Raw genomic sequence first — 27,571 nt, 5'->3', positions numbered from 1 at the left:
TATTGTCACAAGGAGTGAATAAGAATATTATTTCAAAATTGTTTCCCCAATTTGCCTTTTTGAATGCTGAAACTGAAAATGTTTTTTTTTCTTAAATTTGTTGAACCTTCTCTATTTTGTTTTTTTAAATGTAATAATAAAAATAATCATTTGTAAAAGGAGATTCTTAGTGTCCTTGGAAGGCAGAGAAAGAGGTCTGCACTGCATTATAAGTTGAGAGAGGCTTTGGCCACGAAGGCTAATGATATAATCTGGAGAGCTGTTGTGCACTTCTACTGTCTCAAAGGCAGGGCTGCCAGACTTTCTATCGATCATTTCTTAATTGTTTTGTTTTTTTTCAGCGGAGCAGGCGAGCACACTCTCATCAAAGAGACAGCCTTCCATCTGGAGGACTTATAAAAACCCCTAAAGCACATCCAGCTCCTTTTTTTTCCATAGCCCTGGCAGCAGTTCTGCAGCCGATAACAAGACTTGTATTATCTTTCACATTCTGCCTATATCTTTACTTCTGGCAGGTGCAACAAGAACAGGAAGCTGTGCAGCCAGTGTTCAGGGAACAGCAGACAGTTCTGAATGCCTCACTTTCATAGTTAGGGCAGCTCAGACCTCCACTACCAGTGGGGTCAATAGAGTTCTGTGGGTTCAGCACTTTATGCAGAAAATGGCCTTTCAGATATTTCTTTTATGTCCCAAATGAACAAGAGCAGGGAGGCACACAGACGTGTATGAATGTCCTTGCACTGGATTCCTTTGTATACAATAAATCTCAAGAACAGTACTCTGATAGTTTGCTTCTTATTGCAAGGAGAACCTTTTCATGAATGGTTCCACCTTTCTCATCTTAAAACTTCAAAAAGAAAATAGTTTTCTAATGCATTTGACTCAAAGATGATGGATTTTCCCTCCTGAAGCTAAAATTTAAATGTAAGTATTGTTGTTAGAATTTTAATGCTCAGATTAATGTGGACCTCAGGTCAAGCTTTTAATTTGTGAGAAATCAGGTCAGTGAAGATTTTAGGTCTGTTCTCAAAAAAAAAATCTGCAAAATGAAATGCTAATTTATCTGGTACTTTGCTTATACAATAAGACATTGAAATGTTTTTAAAATGCTGAACTCTGTAACAAGACACAAGACAAATCGCTTTAACCCAGACTAACCCACAACAGACTAATATCAGCTTTTTAAATGTCAAACGAAATGTGCATTAGACACATCAAATATGTGTCTCTTCTGCTTCCAAACTTTCAACACAGATGATGGTTTTGGAAGGAACCATCAGGGCTGAGCTTATTCACGTGTCTGAGTACAGCTTGAACTGATATTGTGAAAACTGTTCTTTGTTAAAATGGTTGAAACTGAACAACTTCACATTGTTTGAAGTCTTGGTCTGGACAGGAACATTACATGGAGAGAGGTTTCAATGAAGTTTTTTTAGACGGAACTCTAAAAAATGTAAAATAGCAGTCGTGCGATCTTGAAAGATGTTTTAAAAGATTTTTTATTAAAAGCTGCTGCAGTTATGATTCGCTAGTTGTTCATGTTTCAAAGATTGTAAAGAAGAAATAACAACTTGGCTCCCAAACCCACACCTATATTGCCTGAGCTACGTGGTAACCCAACCAAGGTGTCACTAATTTTGCAATGCAATGCATGTTCATCATATAATCTAATAAGGCTGAATAACTTGTAGTATATCACATAATATAACCCCAGATATTCCAATGTTTTCTATATGTATACCTAAAATGATGATTAACTTAAGTACAGGTAATTCATAACCTGTTTTTATATCTAAAAGAAAATACAGTTAAGTTAATATTAAAAAATGATATTTTTTTCTGCTTGGTACAAAGTCACTGAATCACATGCCTAAGCAAAGCATTCTTCATCTGAAACTATTAACAGCTGAAGGAGTAATTAGCCAGTGGCTAGTCTACATTTTGATGACACTGTACTGTTTTTTAACCTGATGGCTCTACACTGTGCTGGGCAAACAGCGAAGGTGATGAGCCTTCAGCCCTGACTGAAGGATTAAGTATATTAAGTACTCACCCAGACCATCTTTAGTAATACAAGTAAAGGTATTTTTTTGTAAACCAATATTTTCAAAAGCAAAACAATGGAACATTCACCTGCCCCCACTGTCAGAACACCCCTCTGAGTTTCCCACCAAAGAATCCCTAAATGGAAGGCAGAAAATTAAGCTAGGAAAATTAAGCTCGACAACCAAGATTGTGAATATTATTCTATTATCTTAAATATTGTCACAAGAAATTCTGCACTATTCATATCCCTCTCTCAAGCAGCAATCTCTTGGATTTGCCCTTGAATTCCTGAAGATAATGCACAGGGTGTGACCCCCCAAGGGACATGATAAGCACATATTGTAGAATGGAGACTACAAATAGTGCAGCACGCAAAGGCCATCAAAGACTGATTAAAAATATCTGCTAGAATGTGAATCTCTTTATATAAGGCGGAGAAGAGAAAGGGTATTTACCTGTAAGGAGTTAATGATGATAAATGTGAATGCCAGGTTTTTGGGGATTTTGTGAATCTCTGTACCAGATGCTAAGTTGTAAATAGTGACTTAATTATGGGGTCACATTTCAATCTTAAAAATGTCCAAAGAGAAAGAATTAATTAAATCTTGAAGTCTATATGGAGTGACCAGACTTTCTTCAAGTGGATGCCAAAATAATTTAATAACCTACTGCTTCCTCTTCAATACGAAACTAGAAACTGTAACAGACAGTCTATTCCAGAGAGATGGGAAATAGGAATTTAGGTAATAAAAATAAAGCATTTTGCATTAAGGAAATGCGAGCTGGGACAGAATTGGGGAACTGTGTCTACCTGTTCAAGTCAGCATCTGTCTGCCTAAAAAAGTTATTAATGTGCCGAAATGTAAAGGAGCATGAATCACAATACCCGTGTGTCTGAAGTCTTTGAACAGTGACAAAATCAGAAGCAGGCCAGTTTCTTGCACCGGAAAGTTTTAACAGCACTAACACAGACTTGGAACATTAATCTTATACCCAGATAATGGCACCAAAACCACAGTAGTTAGCATGAAGCTGGGATAAGGCGTTACTGTCTACATATATATAGTACAAATATATTATCAGCATAAAGTGCAATGATGAGTACCGTTAATGGAAATGGGAGTAGAACCGACAGAAAGACAGACAGCTTGAGCTAGCGGTTCCAATGATAAGGGGACCTAATTGGAGCCAAACAGTCAGATAAAATTCAAGAGAAATGTTATCGATACCATAAGATATACCCTTTGTCATGTCCTGAGCCTCCTCTTTTAGTTTACACCAGAAGAAAGTTCAGGAGAAAGACTAGGTAAATAAAAAAAACAAGAAATCCCTTATATTTTTCCAGATTGTATTAGCTATCTGAAATGTATAACGTAGAACAAAAAAGTCAAAATATAAAGTTTATCTTAGTGGGATCCTACAGTAATATTCCTTGAGTCTATCTATTCAAGTTCGAGACTATTGGTCACCCATTCACTTAAAAGGGATCAGTTCAAATAAGAGCAACAATATACGTTCCTATATGAGTTCAAAGAAAAATCCTACAGGTTAAAAGAAACATATTTCTAGTCTTGAACTTAATTTAAAAAATTGGTTACTGCTAGAGTTTTAGGAACCATTTTCTATCCCCTTTGTTCACCCAAAACCAAGCACAATTTCCAAGCCAGGTGCTGAATAGTGCACGGCCGAGAGTTTATATCAACACAGATTGCCACAATCATTCCTCACCACCATCACCTTAGCAGTCCAAATACATATCAAATCAGATAGAGCAGTGAGAAACTGCTTCATCAGTGAAGAAATCTCTGCTCTCTGAACACTCTTGTGGGTTTATTTTAAGCATTCTTTTATTTCTAATTAAAGGGGTAGTCATGGTTATTTGTTGAAAGCCAAAATTTGATAAACTATGCAGAAGATAAAGAAAATAATGCTTAATAAAACTATTGTAATTATGCAGCAGCAGTTACCCAGCAAAATGCTTAAAAAACTTGTATGATCAGTTTTGTTCACCGAACGAGGATAGTGAAAATCCAGGCACAAGGCATCCACAGGTGATGCTCTTATCTCCCTAAAATGCTTCCCTACAATGTGAGTCTTATTTTGTTAGCAACTAGCAATCTTACTAACAGCTAAAGAAAATAACAGATATTTTATATCTGTGACGTACAGTAGGTAGTATATGTACTACAGAGGGTTTGCATTTTTCTGTTATTTTACATAATAAGCTTTTCAACAGAACAGCATTCTGTTGAGCAAATAAGATTGTTTTACAAATGGTCTGCATATGTTTCCTGTTTTTCTCAGCAATGCAAACCAGAAAGCCAGCACTTTAACACACAAAAGACACTACAAAAAAGCAGAAAGCAAAAAAGCACACCTGTACATACATTGTAACTAAAGCATGAAGGATACATTATATGACTTCTCACTTGGATTATGGGATTTTCAAAAGGCTCATAACAAGCAGTAGAGGAGCTGCTTATCTCTGCCTTTATCTCATAAGGAGTTTATAAAAGGGAAACATAAAGTAAATTGCAGGTGATATCCTCCAGTTCATCTGTTTGTCCCTGGCAGTATCTCTACATTCATTAACATCCTCTTTGAATCAGTCTTGAAAACAGCTGACCACGATTTGTGTTACACAGAATTCTGAATGTGCGACTGAAGATCTTTCCCTCACTGTGGCATTTTAAAATCAAAGCCATTATTCAAGTGGCTTACAACCATAATTTCCTAGACGGTGTCCTGAATGTACAGAAATTGTGTAAATAAACTTATCCAGATGAATTAGCAAATGAGGTCAAGCTCTAAAAGGGGGGGGGGGAGGGGATTCTGTATCTCCACAGACCAACCTCACACTGGCAGGCCACTAAAGAATGCAAACGACGGCAGCCAAGGCTCCAGCCCCTATTAACAGCGAGGAGGAGAAACTGTCCTGAGGAACAGAAACATTGAACAGCCCTGATAAGAATGTCACATCACTGAGCCTCGCAAATCCACCAAAAGGCACCAACAGCCTAAACCAACCAATTGATATTGACGGGCATGCTCGGATGAAAAACCACCACTCATGTAGGGATCATTATGATCTCCAGCCTGGAGGCCCAGTCCTCTACATGATATCTTCTTCAAAAAAACAGAAACTTTGCTTTCTCCGACTCTCTGGACCTGGACCATCTTGCCTTGTGCACCACCTCGCTCTCTAGCCAATAATCTCAAAAGTTTAAACAGTTTCTAAAGGCCAGCTACATGTGCATGCTATTTAGAGCAACACTGCAGAGGTCCATATTCATAAAATTCAGAAGGTCCTGCAAATAACTTTCCTTATTATGTTTCTCCAGTGCTGCTCCACTCACCCGTTAAATAACAATGCATTTGCTGCCTGTCAGGAAGAATATCGCTACAATAACAATAATAACAATTCCTTACACTTACGTAGCACTTTTTTGGAAACTCCACTCAAAACACTTTACAGGTAATGGGGACTCCCCTCCACCACCACCAATGTGCAGCTCCACCTGGATGATGCGAAGGCAGCCATAGTGTGCCAGAACACTCACCACACATCAGCTATCAGTGGGGAGGAGAGCAGAGTAATGAAGCCAATTCATAGAGGGGGATTATTAGGAAGCCATGACTGGGAAAAGTCAATGGGATATTCGGCCAGGACACTGGGGTTACACCCCTACTCTTTTCGAGAAATGCCCTGGGATTTTTAATGACCAAAGAGAGTCAGGACCTCGGTTTTACGTCTCATCTGAAAGACGGCACCTTATAACAGTATAGTGTCCCCGTCACTATAGTGGGGCATTAGGACCCACACTGACCTCAGGGTGAGCGCCCCCTGCTGGCCCCACTAACACCTCTTCCAGCAGCAACACCTCTTCCCTGAAGGTCTCCCATCCAGCTACTGTACATCCAGCCTCAAATCTGCTTAGCTTTAGTGGGCTGCCAGTTGTGAGCTGCATTTCAATATTCACTTAAGTACCTACGGTAACTGTAGTGAAAAATCCCAGAACAAACTCTGCATGTGCAAGCATGTAACACTGTTCAGTGAAAAATCTGAACAGACCGACCTGCAGTGGAAGTCTGAGTCAAGGACATCTGTTACCTTTGGAGAACTGCATATATCTGCTGTTAACCCATATTGTCTATTGGTTTGTCTTGTTTTAGTGTTGTTGGCATTTGTTGTATTCCTTAACATGTACGAGTGGTTTTTTTTACAATAGATTCCGGTCTACTCAAATAATTATTTTCCTGATGATTGATTATTAATAATCAATTAATCACTACACATGCAAGGAGTATTATTATGACTACTAAAAACCAAACTATATGTAGGCCAGGCCGAATAACCTGCTCTCCTTTGCAAATGTCGATGTAGTTGAGGAATGAGCCCACACGAATAACAACTCATTTCATTGGAAAGTGCACCCGTGTCTCATCCTGTCATGCTATTATGAGTCATGTCATGCCAGGTTTGAAAAAAATCAGACTTTAAACAAAATGTCATCAGCTTTTTTATGAAGAACTATCTCAGAATATGTTTGCTCTAGTGTACTAGTTTTAAATGACGTTTCAGTCATTAAAATCATAAAGTTCAAACCTCTTTCCATGTCTAGACAGAAGGGACGTGCAGAGCGGGGAGGCTACAGTGGCTCAGGCCCCAACCCTTTGACCTCATTGGCCCAAGTGCCCTTTTTTGCTTGTAGAAAAAAAAATTCAAACAATTTCTTTTTTTTCCACCATTTATTTATTCTGCTTCTGAATTTAGTACGGGCCTCCCATGAGGAAAATAAATGCTGGACTTAATATCTCTCATCAGAGCACAAGTGCCCACCTCTTGTTCGTTGTAAAAAGTAGAGAAAAAAGCCGCAATAAGCCACATAGGTTACTACAACTATGGAGGTCGTGTTTTGAACGGTGACGATATACAGATTTTTTAGAAGGACTGTACAAAAGTAACACACTAATGGTGTCATTCACCTAGATGCTCACAGATCAATGACAAATATTTGATTTTAAATGAAGCTGGTATTTTTCCTTCTAGTTTTGAGTTATAAACCAAAAGAGGAGAATGGTTCTTTATATCTTGGGAGCTAGAAAACAACTCTAGAACCCTGTGCTACTGTTGAAGATGTTGTCATAAAATGAGATGGGACAAACGTTTCATCTGAGTTCCAGTTACCAGATTTTGTCCATTTTGTCTGACATTATCATATTGTGTGAGGTAATAAGCTTTATTTTGAGTCATTAATAAGCTTTAATGAATTGGTTTTGATTAATTGGTTAATGAAAAGTTGCATTGGATGAAAAACTGTACCTAGTCTGCTATTTGTAAACAACTTAAAGGAAATCATTCTTTATTTGCTTTGTTATGTGCACCATATTATTTCAGAGCCATTTAAGTGAAGTTACTATACCGTGAAGTTGTCTTACCTGCTCACAGGCCTCCCTACATCGTGAAATTTCCCTTCCATGGTGACAGCATAATGAATCTATTAATCAAAAAGAAAGAAAAGTTTTTCTTCAGAATTGCATTAAAATTCAAGGACATATGATTGATACCATACAAGAGTCTCACTGCTGATTACTTAAAACAGATGTCAAATATCATGGATTCCCTTGTGTAGTTCAGTAATTAAACATTTTCAAAAAACTCAAAGCTGGGTACAATTCCACACAAATAATCTAAACTTCTTAAATAAAAAATTAACTTTGTGAAATTAATGTTTGGTGCCTATGAGGATAACCTCAGTCCTTTCCAGTTTAGTTTATGATATTTTCATCCATATCCTCATGACAGATACCTGTAATGTGCAGAAACCACAGAAGGAATATCTGGCTTCATCTTGTGAACCTGTCATCACCCATAGCAATGAAACCCACATTCAGGATGATGGATATTTTGATCAAGAGGCAAAATGGACACCTCAAGACAATCTGTCACCAATGTTTCACAGTACAGAACAGGTCATTTACATCCTTTCTTTAAATCGTGAAGTTTCAACTTATACAGCTTATACAAAATAACCCGCCTGACTATGCCCAAGTAAATAAACAGTGTACTTCACTAATAAGTGCAACCATTTTTGCAAACATATCTGAAAGGATGTTCTCTTTAGATACAACCTTCCCTGTTTTGAAGTTCAGAGAGAGTTAAAATAAATGCTACTAAAAATAAATTAATACAGTACATACTACACACACAAGTGCAAAAACTTCTATTTGAAAAGCCAAGTCTTAGATGTTAAGTCTTAAGAATTACAGTAAACAAAGTCAGCTATTGAAGTAGAAAAGTACTTGTTTGTCAGAGAACCACTGGCATCTTCAAACAGTGAAGCTTAAATAAAAGAAAAAGAGGACTTTCATAAACAGCAGATCCATTCAACAACTTGATCAGCCTAAAAGAGAATCGTACATTGAATGGAAATATCACAGTCAGCTGGATAAACAGCTTAACTGATAAATAACATACCTGTACACCTAATCTTAATAAAACAGGCAAGGTAGTTTGACCTCTAAGACTAATGTCGGGGTCACACTACATGACTCGACACGACTTTTAGTCGGAGAGCATGTCATTTTTAACTGCTGCAGTTGCTTAATCTCGCTGCCTTGTCTTTCCTAGAGGGTGTGAAATTATACGACTAGGAATCACAGGGGGTGACTAATTACATGATTCTCTCATGACTTTTCATCACGGTTCCAAATCTTGTATTGCGCCGCCAAAGTACCATGAGGTCGCCTCATTTTGGCAGCCAATCAAAGTGGAGCACATCAGAATAAGAGGAGGAGTAACGCACGAAAGTCAACAAACTTGGAGAACAAGCAGGTAGTTGCCACCCTTGCTGCAGCCTGTGCCCTCTTTTGTGAGGTGAAAAAAAAGAAGGGGATACGCTGAAAAACGTGGAGTAGACCACATTTGTTTGGTCGTGGACAATATGGTTTCATCACCATTGTTCTTCATTGTTTGTGGGCATCGAAATTCCAGCTGAGTGCTCATTGGCTGTTGACTGGACAAGAGTCCACCCCTATGACTTGCGACTCGCTACGAGAAAATCAAATTATTTTGTTGTAGCCAGTCACAGAGAGTCATAGGGGCTGTTAAAAGCGCTATGACTGAGTCGCTGGGGGTGTCACACTACACAACTGACGGTATCGGGCACTCGCAGCGACTCTCTACAACTCGCTGTGATTTTATTACGATTATATAAATGAAAGCTATGACTGAAAATCCTAGGAAAAGTCGTGTGGTGTGATGCCAGCATAACTGGACTTGGGCTCACCAACACCACGGTAGGAGACCCCTGCTCTAAAGGAATGTCCAAAAAGGTATGGTCATTCTAGTTTGGATGGTGTATCAAAATATCAGGAAATGAGCTCTATCAAAAACCATTTCTACAATAATAAATTAAACCAACTGTTTCCTTGAGACACTGAAACCCAGAATTCCTGCTGAAAAGGACCTCAATTTACCAAATTTTAGAAAAAAGACACTAAAGATAATATATATCTCATTAAAGATACAGTAACAAATGGAAAACACAAAAAGCTCACAAATTATTTTCATGTTGTCACGTAGCACTGTACTTAAAATTAAAGACCAAAACAATGTTAACTCTCTCTCACTTCAATCAACCAGCTCCCATCTTCACTATGTGCCTTATCTAAGATGAGCTCTATTATCAGCTTTATTCTTATCACAGCACTGTTAAAGGACTTCCATATCAGACAAGAGCAAATCACACCAAACCCATTGCCTCATGTTTGGATTAGCTATACAGTATGTCAATGCTTACAGTTTTCATTTTCTGTGGTATCTAAATATTTCTGGGGTGAGTCAGTTAAAACAGTCTAAACTGTGTCTCTCTTTCTAAAAAAAAAAATCCATTAGTGGTGGTCACCACACATTCTTTATACTCTAGCGAGGAATGTGAGTGTTGAGATAAAATAGTGAAATCATTTTAATTAGACCAATTAACTTCAGTATTTTCCAAGCTCATTTGAATGCCAAAGAAACAGTCCATAAATGAACCTAAACCAATATCTTTAAAGCATTTTTGTCACGACTATAGTCCCCCCTCCTTAAGGGCGCTCCAGCCCTTTCACTAAAGACTTCATTCCATGCACCTGCGCCCTATTCCCTGCCCACCTTATAAGCCAGGCGCTGACGCTCTTCCGGGCTCCGCATCTGATTTCCATATCGTGCGAGTCCAGGACCAGGAAGCGCCTGGTCCCGTTAAGGTTTTAACCTCCGTTCCCGTTCCTGTTCCCCGTCCGCCGGTTCCGACCCGGCCTTCGTGGTTTTTAATTCCTTCGTCGGATGGATCTCCTGGTTTTGGACTTACCCTTGCGTTTTGGATACTCTATGGATTACTCTTGGATCGTTCGCCTCGGCCACACCTCCCCCGTGCACCAGCGCACCTTGGACACGCCCCCCTGTCTTCAGCCCTGTTTTCCTGCATGACGTTTCCCCAGTGTTCCCCCACTCCGTCGGACTGTGTTGTCCGCATAGGGTCCGGAAAGAACTGTTCGTTACAGAATGCAGAGCCTACACCTGGACCCCGCGGACGGCACCCTGGCAGCCTGGATTCCATCGTTTTTTTTTTCTCCCTTTTTTTTCTTAGGGCTTCGGAGCCGCCCTGAAAAGGAGGGGCGTACTGTCACGACTATAGTCCCCCCTCCTTAAGGGTGCTCCAGCCCTTTCACTAAAGACTTCATTCCATGCACCTGCGCCCTATTCCCTGCCCACCTTATAAGCCAGGCGCTGACGCTCTTCCGGGCTCCGCATCTGATTTCCATATCGTGCGAGTCCGGGACCAGGAAGCGCCTGGTCCCGTTAAGGTTTTAACCTCCGTTCCCGTTCCTGTTCCCCGTCCGCCGGTTCCGACCCGGCCTTCGTGGTTTTTAATTCCTTCGTCGGATGGATCTCCTGGTTTTGGACTTACCTTCGCGTTTTGGATACTCTATGGATTACTCTTGGATCGTTCGCCTCGGCCACACCTCCCCCGTGCACCAGCGCACCTTGGACACGCCCCCTGTCTTCAGCCCTGTTTTCCTGCATGACGTTTCCCCAGTGTTCCCCCACTCCGTCGGACTGTGTTGTCCGCATAGGGTCCGGAAAGAACTGTTCGTTACAATTTTGGATTGATTTTTAAACTTCTTTAACTGTTGCCATAAGCACCCATGTTTTTTGTGATCCATCTTATTAGATATTACAAGATACCTTTTCACAAAGGGACTGTTAGACTGAAATTAAATTTGTATTAAAATGTCTTGGAACACTTTCAGTTTTAAAGACATTTACTCAAAATGAAATATTTCAGAAACTTCAGATGCAATAAAAACATTATATAGTTGAATTAAACATCGTATCTGATGTTTGTTTAGTTTATACATCAACAATTTTGACTGAACTGTTTTGCAATACCACCCTGTACCAGCAGAGAAGAGATGAAAACACGCCCACTGATGATGTCAGATCATCTATACCACTTTACCTGACGGCACCAGATTAAGAGTGAAGGCATCAGCTCTGGGATTAGAGCAGTGGCTTCTAACAGGCTGAACAAGCTCATCAGAAGAGCAAACTCTGTCATTGGGTCTGGCCTGGACCCCCTGGAGGTAGTGACTGAGAGGAGAATGGTGTCCAAACTAGAGGCCGTCATGGACAGCCCCTCCCATCCACTCTATGACAGGCTTGTGAAAATGAAGAGCACGTTCAGCAATAGACTGATCCATCCACGGTGCGACAGGGAGCGCTACAGGAGGTCATTCTTGCCTTCTGCCATAAGACTGTACAACGCATCCACTTTGTGTCTGGGCAGAGGCAACATTGACCTGTTTCTGGACTGAACAGTAAACTGTTACATCTGTTCTTTTTCTTTTTCCCCATTTACAACCGTTTTTGTGCAATATATGCCAGGAACCTGTGCAATACACTTATATTTATATTGTGCAATACGACTTTTTTGTGTACTATGGACTGTGAGTAACTCTTTGTACTGCACTTCTCACTGTACTGATATGTATTGTATTATTATTATTGTATCATTCGTTACATTGTGGCTGTGTTGTCTGTGTTAAGCTGCTGTTGCACTGCAATTTACCTCACCGGATCAATAAAGTATCTATCTATAAGGAATCAGAACGAGACCTTGATAAAACTTCCACTGATAAAAACAACTGAATTTCCGAACTACAGAGTCCACCTTCTCGGTAAAGGCCTCATTCAAGACTGACACTATTGTGTTTTTTTTAACATCCTCCACGAGGAACGTGTTCATAAATGTTTTTATAATAATAAATACAATTTATTGCAGGATTATGATAAGAAACCATGCATGAGCAACAGCAAGATGAAGCGGATTTTCCGGACTATAAAACAGTTGCTAATGAAGGCCTCATACTCCACAACAAAGAGCCAAAAGTGACATCTCTTTCCATGGGTGACTGGTAGCCCAGAGTGGAGCCCTATAGATCTCACATTGGGACATCTTGACTAGCAGTTGTGATAAAAGAGATTCCAGCATCCCACTAATTTGCCCACTCTGAAGAGAATTCAGAGGCACACAGCTGTTGCGATCACTGTATCAGGCTCTGACAAACCCACGGAGTCCATGCTTGATTGTATTAAGGCACCACATGCTGTTAGCGCAAAGCTTCTTTTTTTGATGATTAAAGTCAAGTTTGCAGTGTCTCACTCAATCTTGGAGGACATAATTAGAATCTTCAACAGATGTTTAAGATTTTAATTATATTTTACATTTCAAACCTCTTTTGTGCCAAGCCAAAAGAACCATCAAAAGCATATCCTACAGTATTCTGTATCTGATACTATTACTACTTTATGTCCCTTATGAAACTAACTTCAATACAAAATATCATTATCTTCATTAGCAACATCCCGAGTGTGAAAAAATGTGATCTGAAAGTTTATGACTATATATACAGCCTTTAGAGAGAATTATTCTTAAATGCTGATATACTTCTGTAATACTGAACCTTAAAAACAGACTGAAATAAGTTAGCAAGACGTACTCCGGGGCAGGAGACTTTCTCCCAGGTGCGCGGGAGCAGTTCACTTTACACATTGCACACACAAAGGGTTTCAATCAACTTCAGAGCATGAGGGACTGCTTTTTATACGGAATGCACAGCTTTTTCCACTTTTAATTCATCAGGAACCAGAATGTTCTCCAATGCTCTAGTTACTGAGTGTATCGTGCTAGCAGTTTAAGGGCTGCTACTGTGTCCTTGTTTTCTAGGGAATAAAAATAATGCCACCCACAAGCCACATCAAAGGAATTCCCAGATATCCACAACCCCCCCCCCCCCCCTTAAAACCTGGCCCCAGGGACCACCCTCTCATCTGCCTTGAGCGCCAAGCTGTTTGCAGGAAGAGAACAGAACAGAGCAACTTCATGTGCGAAAGTCTATAAAGTACGCATTTGATGTTCAAAATTTGAATCTCTGGCAGGAATTAAAGCAACTTGAAAGGGCAGTACTTGACAGCGAGGCACAACTGATCAAACATGAATGGAAACCAGATACAGACAATTTACAATTTCAGACATGTACTCAGTGCCATTCTCTGGCCTGTTCAGTTTCTGTACTATTTTTGTAACAAACGGCAGAGTGAGATATCACAGACACAATTTCATTTATTTGGCAATTGTTCACTTCTCTCAACTGCACTTTAAGCAAAAAATTCAGATGAACCCCTAATTTTCCTCCCACAACCCCAACCCACTGCCACCCAAGTGAAATGACTAGCTTTCATCATACAGTACTTTGACGTGGGTTATGTAAACCATATGAAACATTTTCAGGTAACATAGAAAAAGGGCAGTAGAGGCCCCCATGGGCAGTAAACAAATGAAACCAACATATTCTGCAAAACCTACAGAAAAAAAACACATCACTCACAATGTATGTATTGAGAGGGTGCATTGTTTTCCTCAGTAATTTTGACTGAGCATAATACGATTAGTGACTGGTGTCAAGTGTTGGTGTTGTCTGTCCAGAGTCAGTTATTAGCTGAAGCTTCTCTCATACTACACTGCCATATTAACTATACAGTTATAGATGCAGTGGACCATTGGTTAAACTCCCCCATTTCCAATGGAACTCTAGCTGTGCTCCAGGCAACATATGAATGTTCAGGTGGGTAGCTGCGTCAGCATGCGCAGGCTGCAAAGGAACAAGTAATAGGTTTATTCCATGCTGAAAAGAGACGACAGGAAACACAACGTTTCGGCTTTGGAGCCTTCTTCGGATGTGAACAATTAGCTTTAGTGGAGTGCCAGTTGTGAGTACCTACTGTAACTAACACCTCTTCCAGCAGCAACCTTAGTTTTTCCCACGAGGTCTCTCATCCAGGTACTGACCAGGCTCACACCTGCTTAACTTCAGTGGGTTGCCAATTGTAAGTTGCAGGGTGACATGGCTGCTGGCAACAAATAATCCAGCCTGTACTCAGACAAATCCTACGTAACACCAACGTCTCTAGTCATACATTTTCTAAACAATGCTTGAAGTCTTCAAAGTTTTCCCACCACATACACTTTCACTGACACTTCACAGGTATTTTATTGTTTTTTTCTCCTTCATTGTTCAGTGGTACCCCTGTTTTTAAGAGAAGCTGTTCTTCATTCTATCTTTACTGTTTTTGCTGATTAACAGAGTATCATTTGGTATAGTGTAGTACAGCATCTGAAACACTCGAAACACATACTGACAAAAGCACAGTGTTCTCATCAAGGTGCTCACATTATTACACTCTCAAGTTGAGTTGCAGGACTCTGTCATATGCGTTTCTGCCAGTTTGTGTTTGGCTATGATACTAACTTGAAAACACTGCCCTTTCATTGGCTACAGAGGAGGAAATTTAATTATTATAATAATTATAATAATAACTTGTTCTCTGTGACAAGGAAATTAGGAGAAAGCTGTGTGGCAGCTGTCCATGTTAATGTCACTCCTGCTGGGTGCAGGAACTGAGTTGTGCCTGCTGGTCAGGAGCACACAGCTGAGCCTTCGGTCACTGTCTCCACCAGAGGTGAGCTGAAAAAAGATCTGGGTGTCTCAAAACAAGACCAAAAATAAACATTAAATACATAAAAAACACTTACTTCTGCTGTATCTATGGTTTTGGGTTCTGCTTTGGAAAAATATAATACAATAAGCCTCGAATTTCATACATCTTTTCACATTAAAATGGCATTTGGAAAAAATAAGTCAGACCTGAAAAATGGCTTTTGCCCTGGACAGGAATTCTACTACAAGGTTACAAGCACACGCCAGACTATTTTAATTTTTTATTAAATAAAATATTGCTTCATCGTGTTGAAGAGTGCATTCTTTAATTTACATTAGACCACCTTTGAAAACCACTGGAAAATTAAATACATAGTAACCTTTACTTCAGTGCTATCTACACTGATCAGCATGACTAAAGTACAATTTAGCACAGTCTCGTTAAGGAGCCGAGTTTGAAGCCTGACAGTGAGAGACCAGTTTCTTAAAGTTCATACTGTACTGTTGATGTTACCTCCTTCCACAGAAGGGAGGACACACAGTCACTGTTTTTATACAATTTTCATTTGACTTTTCAACTCGTGGTATTGTGTTCATATCTACTTTTCCTTGAAAATGTTCCTCAATGCTTAGTTAAAATCATTAATTACAGGATAATGTGGTGTAAAAAACTTCACTTTATGGGACTTCAATATGGAACAAGCTTCCAATTTCTTTCTTTCTATAAAAATAAACAGGTTTTTAAATTCAAAAGCCTTTTATTCAACCCTATCCAGTATAATCTTGCATATCCTGGGTATGGAACATGGGTAGGCAAAATTAAGAATGTTATTTTCCCTTACCTTCACTTTATCTATGAGATCTTCCTGTATGTTCTATAAAATCTCAGTCAAGATGCTATCAACCACGAATTGAATTAAAGCACACTCTTCAGTTTCACTATCAAGACACTGGAATATATGCAAAAACGCATATGCAAAATCCATGTATAATTCTTGTCAAGTGATTGAATGTACTGTTTTCAACATTTAAGAAAATTAAAATAAACAAGTACTACTTTCTGTATTCATAAGGAGAGATAATGCTGAATTAGTAAGCTGCTTGCTTATGCTGAAGAAGAATGAACATTATTTTATGTTGTGGAATGCACAGTCTCTTCAGAGTTTTGGACAAGGTACAGTACAAGGTCAGAGATCACTCCCCATTACTGAGGTCATTCTGCATTAATGTATACAATGCTGGCTTGACCAAAGTAGGAAAAAGGGGTCATGAAAGAAAATATCAAAAAGGAATACTGAGCACCCAGGTTGAGGTTCCACAGCATCAATGTGAACTTTGATTAGTAAAGCCGTGTGCGCCAGGGAGAGACACAGGTTGTCTTCAAGCATCTGCAAACAATTTTTATAATTATTCATTGGCTTCTACACAAGTGTAATGAATCTGATCATGTGTTTTACTTCCTTCCAAGGATCTGCAAATAAAATCAAGCATCTCAGGTCCCATGTTTCTGTGTAAAAGGAGGTGTAACTATTAAGTTTAATATTGCATTAAGCATGATCTAAGATCAAAGACCCAAAACAGGGAAAGTGTCCTCTCCTCCGCTGCCTTCTGGCCCTTTCTCTTTCTGTATTGTAATGTCATGTACTGTCACACAGCTTTGTTAAGTGCCTTGGGGCAACCTTGTTGTGAAAGGCGCTATATAAAAATAAATTGAATTGAAAAGTGCCCCGTGTTTTGCAAATCTGAGATATTTCTGATATAATTTGAAAAAAGAGGATAAAAAGAATATAATACTTATATTACACAAATAGTATACCGTAATTGTAATGCTACCTGGTGACAAAATGTTGACACGTGCTCAACAAAAAAATCATGCCTAAGGCAACACTTTTTACATTACGAAAGGGATTTCAATGGTCCACAATTCAGAATCCCCCCATTGATGCTTGACGTGGGTAAGCCACTTCATGCTCAAGACATCTCTTAGCTCACCACACACTTTTTCCTCAAAATACTTATTAGCTGAAGCTAAGCAGCAGTACTACTTAACTGACTTCAATCATGTTATTGTAAGATTTTCAAAAATTTTCCCAAAGAAAAATCTTACAAGAAAAATTTAATTTAGCATAACAGCAACACGTAGAAATTAAATGCAACAATACTAAATGCAATAATAGTGCACATATCTGTTCTCCTATGTCTTTGTGCAACCTGTGGTCCCTTTTGCAAAATACTGTACTCACTAGTATACTAGATCACTTTATTAGCCATATACAATTTCTTGTATTATGAATTTGTCTTTTCGCATACCACAACTTACTCTACATGAAAGACACAGACAGGGAGAGAAGCCTGGGGTCAGAGTGCAGGGTCAACCATTTATACGGAGCCCCTGGAGCAGTTGGGGTTAAGTAAGGCCTTGCTCAGGGGCCCAACGGAGTTGGATTCCTCTGACAGCTGTGGAATACGAACCGGCAACCATCCAGCCACAGGCGCAGATCCTTAGCCATAGAGCCACCGCTCCGCCCTAAGCTGAAATTCTGTTCTGTATTGACAACATGTATGGTCACTTGCTTTGTTAATCGCCTTGGGACAACCTTATTATGAAAGGCGCTACATACAAATAAATTGAATTGAATTGAAATTTACTAGCATGCAAGTGCCCTTTCTCCAGGAATATAGTACCTTATATGTCAATAGAACATCTAGCTTTACTTCTGCTCTTGGCAGCACAGTCAGTTACTGAATGCCAGGGCAGATCTTCCAGAATGCCACTTGTTAAGAGAACACAGGCCATATAAAACTGCCATTAACAGTTTAATGGGCAATACCTTTTGTGGGATGATTGCTAAGTTTGATAAGCTCTGTACTGCATATATTTCCTCAAAAATCAATCATACTGATTTTTGAGAAGAGTAATGGATTCTACAGAACCAGCCCTAGCTATCAAAGGTGTTCTTATTCACTGTCAAAATGCATAAAAGTGCACAAGCAAACCCTTTACAAAAACAGAAAAACAGTTAGACAAACCTATTACTTTATTTTGTTGAATTCAAAAGAAATACCATAAATAAAATAAAAACTTACCATAATTTTGTATTTATTTAAATATACAGATCTGTGACAAACTATTCACCCCTTTCAGAGTTTCTAAATTTTTGCCACTGACTGTTATCAGACCTTCATGTTGGTCATAGTGATATATAAAGGAGCCCTGAACAACTAACACCAAGTCTGTTGTGTGTTTCATTTATTTTGCATACAAAGCCATCCAAATCCAGTGTTCACTTGTGAAAAGGTCAACAGCCCCCTAGTTCAAGCAAACACAGGGCAAACATAATTACAGCCAGCTGTGTGAATACTTTATTAAACAATCAGGGCTAATTTGGGCCAGCCCTCACAAACTTTGTCTCTCATCATCACAGCAAAGTTCTTCTCACCACATACATTAGAATCTAAAGAAACATTGTGCCCCCTCAAAATATTTTGCTATATTTAAGACATATGAAAAAAAAAATTATTGATGCATATCAGTCAGGAAAAGATTACATAACCATTTCTAAAGTGCTAGAGCTCCATCGCTCCACAGTAGGAGACACTGACTTGAAATGGAGAAGATTTGAGACAATAGTAAATATTCCCAGGAGTGGCCATCCTGTCAAAATCAAGCCAAAAGACTAGTGTAGAATTGTCTAGGAAGTCATAAAGCAGCCTAGAGCAACATTCAGGAATCATCTAGCCTCTCTCACCTTGGCAAAAGCCAGTGATCATGATTCCACCAGAAAAGCATGGGGTAAAATTAGGATTCACGGGAGTTAGCAATGTGAAAACCACTACTCACTAAGAAGAACACTGATGCTTATGTCAAGTTACCTGGATGGCCCCCCAGACTTTTGGTGGATTGTTCTATGGACAGATGTGTCAAAAATTGAACTTTTTGGACATGGGTGCCATTATGTCTAGCAAAACTCAAACACTGTCTCAGAACCTGGATAAGTGAATTCTGCTTTTTTATCAGAGGAGAACATCAGACCAGGAGAATATCAGGCCATCTGTCCTTCAGCCTTGGGAAGGGACAGGGTCCTTCAGGGAGGTGACCAAGAACCCAATGGCCACACTAGAGCATAGGAGTTCCAGTGTAAAGATGGGAGAACCTTCCGGAAGAACGACCATCTCTGCAGCACTCCATCAATCAGGTCTCTATGGTAGTGGCTAGACGGAAGCCACTCCTGAGTAAAAGGCATATGACAGCCCGCATGGAGTTCGCCAAATGGCACCTAAAGGACTCAGAGGAAAAAGATTCTCTAGTCTGAAGACAAAAAAATTGAACTCCATATCTGGCAAAAACCAGGTACCGCTTATCACCTGGCTAATACCATCCCTATGGTGAAGCATGGTAGTGGCAGCATCATGATGTGGGGATACTTCTCAGTGGCAGGGACTGGGATACTGGTCAGGATTGAGGGAAAGATGAACGGAGCTAAATACAGAGAGGTCCTTGAAGAAAACCTGCTCCAGAGCGAACACAACCTTGGACTAGGGCGAAGATTCACCTTTCAGCATGACAACGATCTGAAGCACACAGCCAAGCCAACGCTGGAGTGGCTTCAGAACAAGTCTCTGAATGTCCTTGAGTGACCCAGCCAAAGCCCGGATTTGAACCCCATACAAAATCTGTGGAGAAACCTGAAGATTGCAGTTCACCAATGCTCCCCATCCAATTTGACAGAGTTTGAGAGAATCAAATCCAGGTGTACAAAGCTGGTAGAAGCATACCCTAGAAGACTTGCAGCTGTAATCGCTACTAAAGGTGCTCCTACAAAGTACTGAATAAAGGGTCTGAATACTTATGTAAATGGTAGATTTCAGTTTTTATTTAACAAATTTGCAAAAATTCCTAAAAACGTGTTTTCACATTGTCATAATGGGGTATTGTGCATCGATTGATGGTAAAAAAGAATCAATTCATCCATTTTAAAATAAGTCTACAACCCAACAAGATTTGGAAAAGGCGGAGGGGTCTGAATACTGTCTGAAGGCACTGTAAACATTTACAGAGAAAAATACTCATACAGACTCTATTCAGAGTCTTTGGCTCTTAAATCCCAACTGCTTCCTATGTAAACACCAAAGTGCTTTGAGTACCCCAGGACTGTGGGACTGGGTGTGTTTCCTCTGGCATAGAAGCAGTGTGGCGTAGTGGTCAGGGCTCTGAGCCAAAGGACTGTAGATACAGATCCTGGGTGAGAACATGTTGAATTCCTGATAAAAAGTACTTCACTCAAAATTCACTAGAACATGCCCTGATGTATGAATGGATCTCCAAGATGTGACTGACAATTTGTTCTCACTTGACCTACCTGGTATAAAGGTATAAAGAAAATGAAGAAAAAAAAAGAAAAAATAATTTACCACTTAATTAGTTTTGCACTTAATCACTGCAAACGTGAGCTAAGCAATGTGGCACAACATAAGTATACTAGCATTTCAACAACATTAAAACATTAAAACACAAATTTACAAGTACTTTGAAATCAATGACGTTTTAGTATTGCAATATAAAAACTCAGTCTAACCTATACCCAGATTCCATTACAACGTCATCATCTCTTTAATGTATGATCACATTACAAAGTCATTAAAGGGCAATACACATTTCGTAAAGAAAAACACTTAAATTGCATTGTGCCTGTGCGTGTATACGCTTTTTTTTCAGTAACCCGTAGACCTGTTCTGTGGCTACAAACATTAAGTTTATCGGCAAAGATAACCTTACGTACCTACAGGGCAATCTTGTACTGCAAATAAACTAACCATATTTATTATACATCAACCTCCAAATGCAACAGTTAAATATATCACGTTCTTATCAAAAACATATGTTAAAATAACTTCAGCACATGCAAAGAGCCAGAAAACAAGCCCCTCAAATTCAACGTCAAAATTGAAGGAAAGGCTGACATTTGTTTTTTGGTTTTTTTTTCCGTGTTACCGAGTCTTTAAAAGAGAAAATTGGTAGCAGATGTATTGTCTGCAAAGGAGAATGACCAACCTGAACAAAACAGGAAAAAGAGGGATTGCTGCAGCTGGGAGGCGGGGAAGGTGGGATGTGGTTACCATCTTTGAAAAAACTTAAAACATGAAAAAACAGAGCTTCTAGAAAAACAGCGTTGTGGAGTGTGCCATACTGACAGGAGTTTTATACCTGCATATAAACCGTTAAGTTCCTCGACCAATCAGAAATACAGACAATTGAAGTAAACGAAAACGCCTTAGGTTTTCAAGTCAAAGATATTCAAAGTCTGTCAGGCTAACTCGTGTTAAATATAAATGCGTTTTGCCTCACGCTTTACCCAATTTAACTCTGAATACCAAACAAACGAGCTGGACCCTGTCTGGGGAGAAGTCCTAAAAACTGAATTCGCCTTTCTGTGCGCTCCACGCTGTGACAGATGTCTCCTGTCAGTAACTCTAGAGCGGTATTTGCCCCCCAAAGAAATCCACATCCTGAGCGCATTTGGACAAACAGCGACTTTCAATACTTCAAAGTCGACCCAGATGTGAATGTAAACCCCCACCCACCCATCCCATCTACAGAAGTATATTTCGATAAACAGTGATATGAAATTAATTACTATATTGAAAGGTTTTTGCTGAATATAGCTCTGGGAACATACTACAGTATACTGTACGTCACTACAAATTCAGACAAGGAGCTTTGGGTACGTATGACATTTGGATACAAGTAGGATAACCATTTACACAAATATAAAATATACAAATGTTATATGCATATATTATTTACACATTAGTTCTTCTGATTAAACGCATTTCCCCTTATTAAAATCAATTTGAAAAGAATGAGTTTTTTAGTAAAGTCACTTGAACTGCTAGTGTCTAGCGTCTTGCGCGCAACTAGCGGCTTCTCGTACATTAACTCTGCAGGACAACATGTTACGAACAAAAGCACATTTCATAAGTGAAGAGACAAGCGTTTTATGTTAAGTAACAAACTGCTACTTATTTGGAAGCTAAGTGCTGTTAACAACAACAGAAATAGTACAAAAAATAAGAATGAATGAAACTTTGTCATCGTACACCGGTGCGCAGCCTACAAACACTATCCTTTTTTCTTTCATAGAGGGACATTTTTTTGTGGAGAAAACCCCAAAGTCAATCAATACACAAAATAAATATTAATTCACACGTCTTACGTGGTCATGTCAGAACTCGCATTTAATGCAAACGTACAAAAAAAATGCCAACTCGGTCAACTGTTTAAACACACTAGATGGAGTAAAGAGCTCCCGAAAGTTTCGGAAAACTCGAAGCGATCACGTTGTTAGGAGGTGTAGCTTTCAGATGTTCAGTGCTGTCTGTAATACAGAGATTATCCACCTATATCTGCCTACAGTTCTCTTCTTTTGTTTTGCCAACAGTATCATTTCGGGTTTTACTGTACAGCTGTATTGTATGTGTCTCGCAGAAGTGCAACTGGTTTAAGTGCGTAAAAAATTGTAAGCAATTTTACCACAGTGCGATTCCTCGTATTTAACACGACAGACAAAAAAAACCCACTAATTGTAATCAAGCAAAGGGCAGAAAGGAGAAGTGTAAATATTTTCTTACAATTGTAGCAAAAAAGGCCCACACTGAGTTTTTTAAGACATAAAATCATAAAAGTAACTTACCCTGAGCCTGCACGAAATCGTGGATGTTGAAGACGAGGAAAAAAATGATCATCTCAAAACACACAAACATCTTATTGAAATCCTAAAGCACATCGTGGACGAAAACATAAATCAAACTCGGGCGCAATGACAGGCTCCATGAGACCATCACTTGGGTATCGGCTTCTGCACAGCTTTTCAACAGCACACAGGCCAAAGAGTGCAGGGGGGAGAACTGGCCCTGTGGCCTCAGCCCTAACTGAGCATGTGCAGAAACAAAACTCCCTGGAAGCGCCGCTCTCTCCGGTCGCGAGAGGGCCGGATCAGCGGCGACATCAAAGGGAAACGCCGTTTATTAAGGAAAGAAAAGTTTCGTCTGAGCCACAACTGACATTTACAGTTAATGGTGTTCTGTGCTGTAGTTTGAAAAAATACACTACTGTCATTATTACTTCTATTATTATTATTTACATTAAATAATTCATATTATTTACAATAACTATAGTTAATAAGATGGCTTCGGGTGTGTTACTTCCAAGCACGTTTGTACTGTATTATTTCAATTCGACCCTTCAATCACATTAATTTAAATCTTTTCTTAAGTAATTTCTTCAGAAAAAAATATTTTGCATCGCCACCTTGGCATGAGTCCCATGCTGTTACGGAGCAAAATAGCTCGAGTGGAGTTTGCTTTCATGATGGACACCTTAAATGTAAGTCCACATGACAGCAGAATCACCCGTGAAGTACTGTACAAAAGAAATCAGTAATCAGCTTTTTGTGCCTTTCAGCCTTGTTACAATAGTATTCATGCTCTGGCTTCATAGAATGGACCTTACTGATCATAAATGAATAATTCCAGTTGTTCTTCCCTCCTGGCAGTGTTTAAAGTCCATTAACCTCTACATGATTCACATGACCCCTCTGACCTCCAGTGCAGGTCTGGTGCCCCTCCAGATCTGTAGCTGTTCTGTAGGTTCAAGACTAAAGGACAGTGTGGTCAGATATGGAGACAATGGGGACACATGAAAGCAGCAACATCTGTGTCTAGATTATCATTCTTGAGGGGAGCCAAAATGGAGTAGCATCCAAACTATAGTAGCCCAAAGAATAGCACAGAAAGCAAATGTGTAGCTCCATTTTTACTTGTGGTTGTTCCTTACGCTTATACAGTATATACATCCCTCCATTTTCTAAACTGCTTTATTCAATACAGGGTTGTGGGGGAAATGGAGCCTAATCCAGGAAACAACAGGCGGAAGGCAGGATACATCTCAGACAGAACACCAGTCCAGTGCCAGGCACACACACAGACACAATACACACACTCGCAGCAGTGACAATTTTTCAAAAGCCAATTAATATATCTTTGGACCTTGGGAGGAAACCAGAGCACCTGGAAGAAACCCATATGAACATGGGGAGAACATACAAACTCCATGCAGATATCATCCCAGGAAATGGGCCCCACCACTGCAAGGTAGCTATACTAACCTCTGTGACATAATGCTGCCTGACATTTATATATATGATTAATATTAATCATTTTATTTTAGGTAGTAACTCAACTGAATCTGCTGTTGAAGCTGTTGTTGGTAGAATCTAATGAATAGAATCAGAAATCCCAAATCTAGTAATAAAGTAAATGAATGTACAGCAAACAGATAAACCAATAGATTTTAATGGCTATATTTCCTGGAAAAACAGTTAAAAAGAAAAGACTTGACCTTCCTTGAGGTGCCATTTACAAAGTCATTCACATGTAATTGCTTGAATGAAAAAAAACCCACAAACTACAGTTTATACATTAAACAAGACAAGGTTATCATTTTGATTAATGATTTTCACACATTTCTTTCCTTTTTAAAAGCTAGAGAAGCAGGTCAAAGTTTATTTTTAAATAAAGGCTTTGTAACACCTTTGTATTTGGTCATTCATACAGTATGATAAGAACAACAGGCCACTCAATGGAAAACATGTAGTTTGTTCAAAGTGTGACCCACATCAGCTGTGTTCTCCGATGGTCTTTCACACCTGGAAAAGATCCTTCTTGGCTATAAACCCACTCCATGTGTAGCAGCATATTTTTAAAGCTATTCTACTCACTACAGGACTCTAATCAAGTCATTATAATCACTCAGACTCAGAGTCCTTCTTGATAGTACTGTATGTGGGCTTGTCTTGTCTTTTGAAGTATTTACTTCTATTGGTGACAGCTCTTTAAATGAGGCAAACATAACTTTTAATTGTGTCTGATTTAATTTTACATGCTACATGACATCGTGATGGGTTTGCTTTACACCCAGCTGTCACCACCTTCAGGATGTATATTTTTTCCCATTCATTCATTTATTCTTGGTCTGTAAATGGAAACTAATTTGTCTTTTATAATTGCTTCAGTGCTGTAACTGTGTATATGTGTATCGTATGTACCCTATGAATCAATACACAACAGAGGTTTATGGATGTTGAGTGAAACAGACAAACTGAACACCCAAGTAAATCTTTACATCAGAAAAAGCGATTTATACAGTAACTGTATTTGAAAATGACTGACAGACATTGGCACACCATCATCTGTAACTTAACCAGCAGTGAGGTAATCAAAGATATGCAGTTTATGTGATATTTCACAAATCTGGTTTGCATCAAAGCAAAACCTTCACATCAATTTTACATCCATAGAGATCAATAGATATATTTTACATCCATGAAATGTTACTCTCAAGATTCAATTTTCCTCACTTTTATAGCTCTTTTTCTTGTTTAAATTTTTGATGCTGTACATTCTTGATCTTAGTGTACTAACATTTTCAGTACACTACTGTAGTTTATTAGTTCACCACATGCTGTAGTTTTCTTTCTTAAAAGAAACTTTACACATTTTCTCATATACTGTATAATTTGAGCATTATTCTTGATAATACTCTGTAAGCATTTGAGTTTTTATTTTTGTGGAATTTATTTTGGAGTTATATAATACAAATGTATTGCATATTACACATATTAATTGTTTTAGTATTGGTGTTGTGCTAAGATAAGTGCTTTAGTTTTTGTCAAATTAGTTATTTTGTTAGTTGCCCCAAAAGCCCTAGCATATTTCAATGCCATTAATGAGCAGAGGAAATTACCCCATGTTAGAAATGAGCAATGAAAATCATTGGGTGCTGTGAAAACTAATTTTAATTAAAAATTATTTAACAGAAGAAACCTGGAAGATAATTTTAAACAGGAAATCTTTTGATTTGTTTAGGACCGGGTCTGCCACTCTGGTGATAGAGAGGTTTTTATTCCAACTGAGCTCTGACTGTTTTATTGTATCTGTCAACCACTTAATTAGGAGGATTTAAAATTTCACTGAGGTCCTGCCTCTCAAAGACATGCTAACTAGGTTGGTTAGTATCTAGGTCTCTTAAATATCTCTGTGAGCATGTATGTGTTCTCTGCAATAGATAGTTATGCTATTCAGGGTGGAGATCTTTGTGGATAGGCTTAGGTTTACTGTGACCCTTACAAAGATTAGGTGGCCTTCTGACAATGGATGAAACGACGTTGATACAGAAATTGTCTCATGAAGCCATCTAGTGACGACAGTATGAACTGCACAGGGGGTAGAGCTACAACCAGCAGAACATTGGTAAAACCTGACAGCATTAATTAAAAGTGTCATTGCATTACTTTTCTTTTCCCAGTATTTATGAATGAATTAAATTAAAAATAAAGTGAAAGAGTGTTTTGGATTCATCCTCAGTATCTGAGAACAAATGCAAATCTGAGTTATAAAGAGATTCTGATCATTTAAAAAGAAAAAAACTTCTGAAAAAAATAAGCATGTAAGTCTGAGAACTGCAAGTAACGTTTCAAATATGTATTATACTTTTCAGGACACTTACTAATAACTGTTTTTTGTAGGAAAATGTTCTTTAATTTAATTGAAATTCCCCAAACTAAAATGATCTGTCACAATTCCCTGGTCCAAAAAAACAGTTCATTTTTAAAGAATTTACAGAACTTTCATTGTGAGTTCAATCATGAAACCATTCTTGGTGTTCCTATGATGAGCTAGCATTTCCCTTCTTCGAGTTCACTTCCTGTTGCGGAGGAAACTTGATCCTAAGTCTAGGTCTCCATTGAACAATGAGTCATGCTTCTAGGGAGGTTAATTGCAGAGGCCAGAGCCCACACTAGCAGGAAATTGTAAACAGAGTGTAGGAAAAGACTTGCTAAACCAGGAAGGATGTACAGCTATTTTATAAAACTTGTTTCTATAGACAGTGGAACAGTATTTCTGTCACAATATATGAACCAAAATCCATGGCATGACATTTATATTTTAAAAGGGAATCATATACATTTAGAAAGGCAAATAACACATGAAAAAATAAATAAAAGAAGAGGAAACCTTCAACACAACACAGGGAAGCAATTATGAAACAACAGCAGGTATTGTAAGGTGTTGAGTTAAAATCAAAGGAGGTAATATTAAAACTACACAACACACTAAACCACATTTATAATACAAGACAGAATAGATACATAGTAGCGCTGAAAAGAACAAAATCAAGAAGACAGCATAATTAATCTGTGAAAAGGTGTTATTAAAAGAACTCAATATCTTGGGCAAGTAACAGAAAAGACTTTGCAGGGCTTCAATTCACAGTTTATTTGGAAAATTCACAGAATTATCTGGTCACATCATTTAAAGTGCTATAGATTCAGACCATTAGAAGATTAAAATGTTTGTTTTGCTGCTAGGTTAATTAGAACAGGGAACACAAGAGGCAGTTTTATACATAGCTGAAAAATAGTTGTAT

The 27,571-nt window shown here is 38.8% G+C and overlaps 1 protein-coding gene across 1 annotated transcript in view; it reads right to left on the bottom strand.

Moving 5' to 3' along the window:
- Positions 1 to 23,016, bottom strand: part of reck (reversion-inducing-cysteine-rich protein with kazal motifs) — a 70,305-nt gene extending 47,289 nt beyond the window's left edge. Inside the window, exons 1-2 of the mRNA XM_088643373.1 lie at positions 22,779 to 23,016; positions 7,486 to 7,544 (exon numbers count right to left, since the gene is read on the bottom strand). Of these exons, the coding sequence (XP_088499499.1) occupies positions 7,486 to 7,544; positions 22,779 to 22,848 (129 nt within the window). The 5' untranslated portion in view covers positions 22,849 to 23,016. The remainder of the gene's footprint in view (positions 1 to 7,485; positions 7,545 to 22,778) is intronic.
- Positions 23,017 to 27,571: the final 4,555 nt, after the last annotated feature.

The sequence above is a fragment of the Lepisosteus platostomus genome, chromosome 8, assembly GCF_059453375.1.
Source record: "Lepisosteus platostomus isolate fLepPlt1 chromosome 8, fLepPlt1.hap1, whole genome shotgun sequence".
Taxonomy (NCBI): domain Eukaryota; kingdom Metazoa; phylum Chordata; class Actinopteri; order Semionotiformes; family Lepisosteidae; genus Lepisosteus; species Lepisosteus platostomus.
The sequence above is the reverse complement of the archived record's forward strand: the minus strand, read 5'-3'. Positions and strand labels throughout refer to the sequence as shown.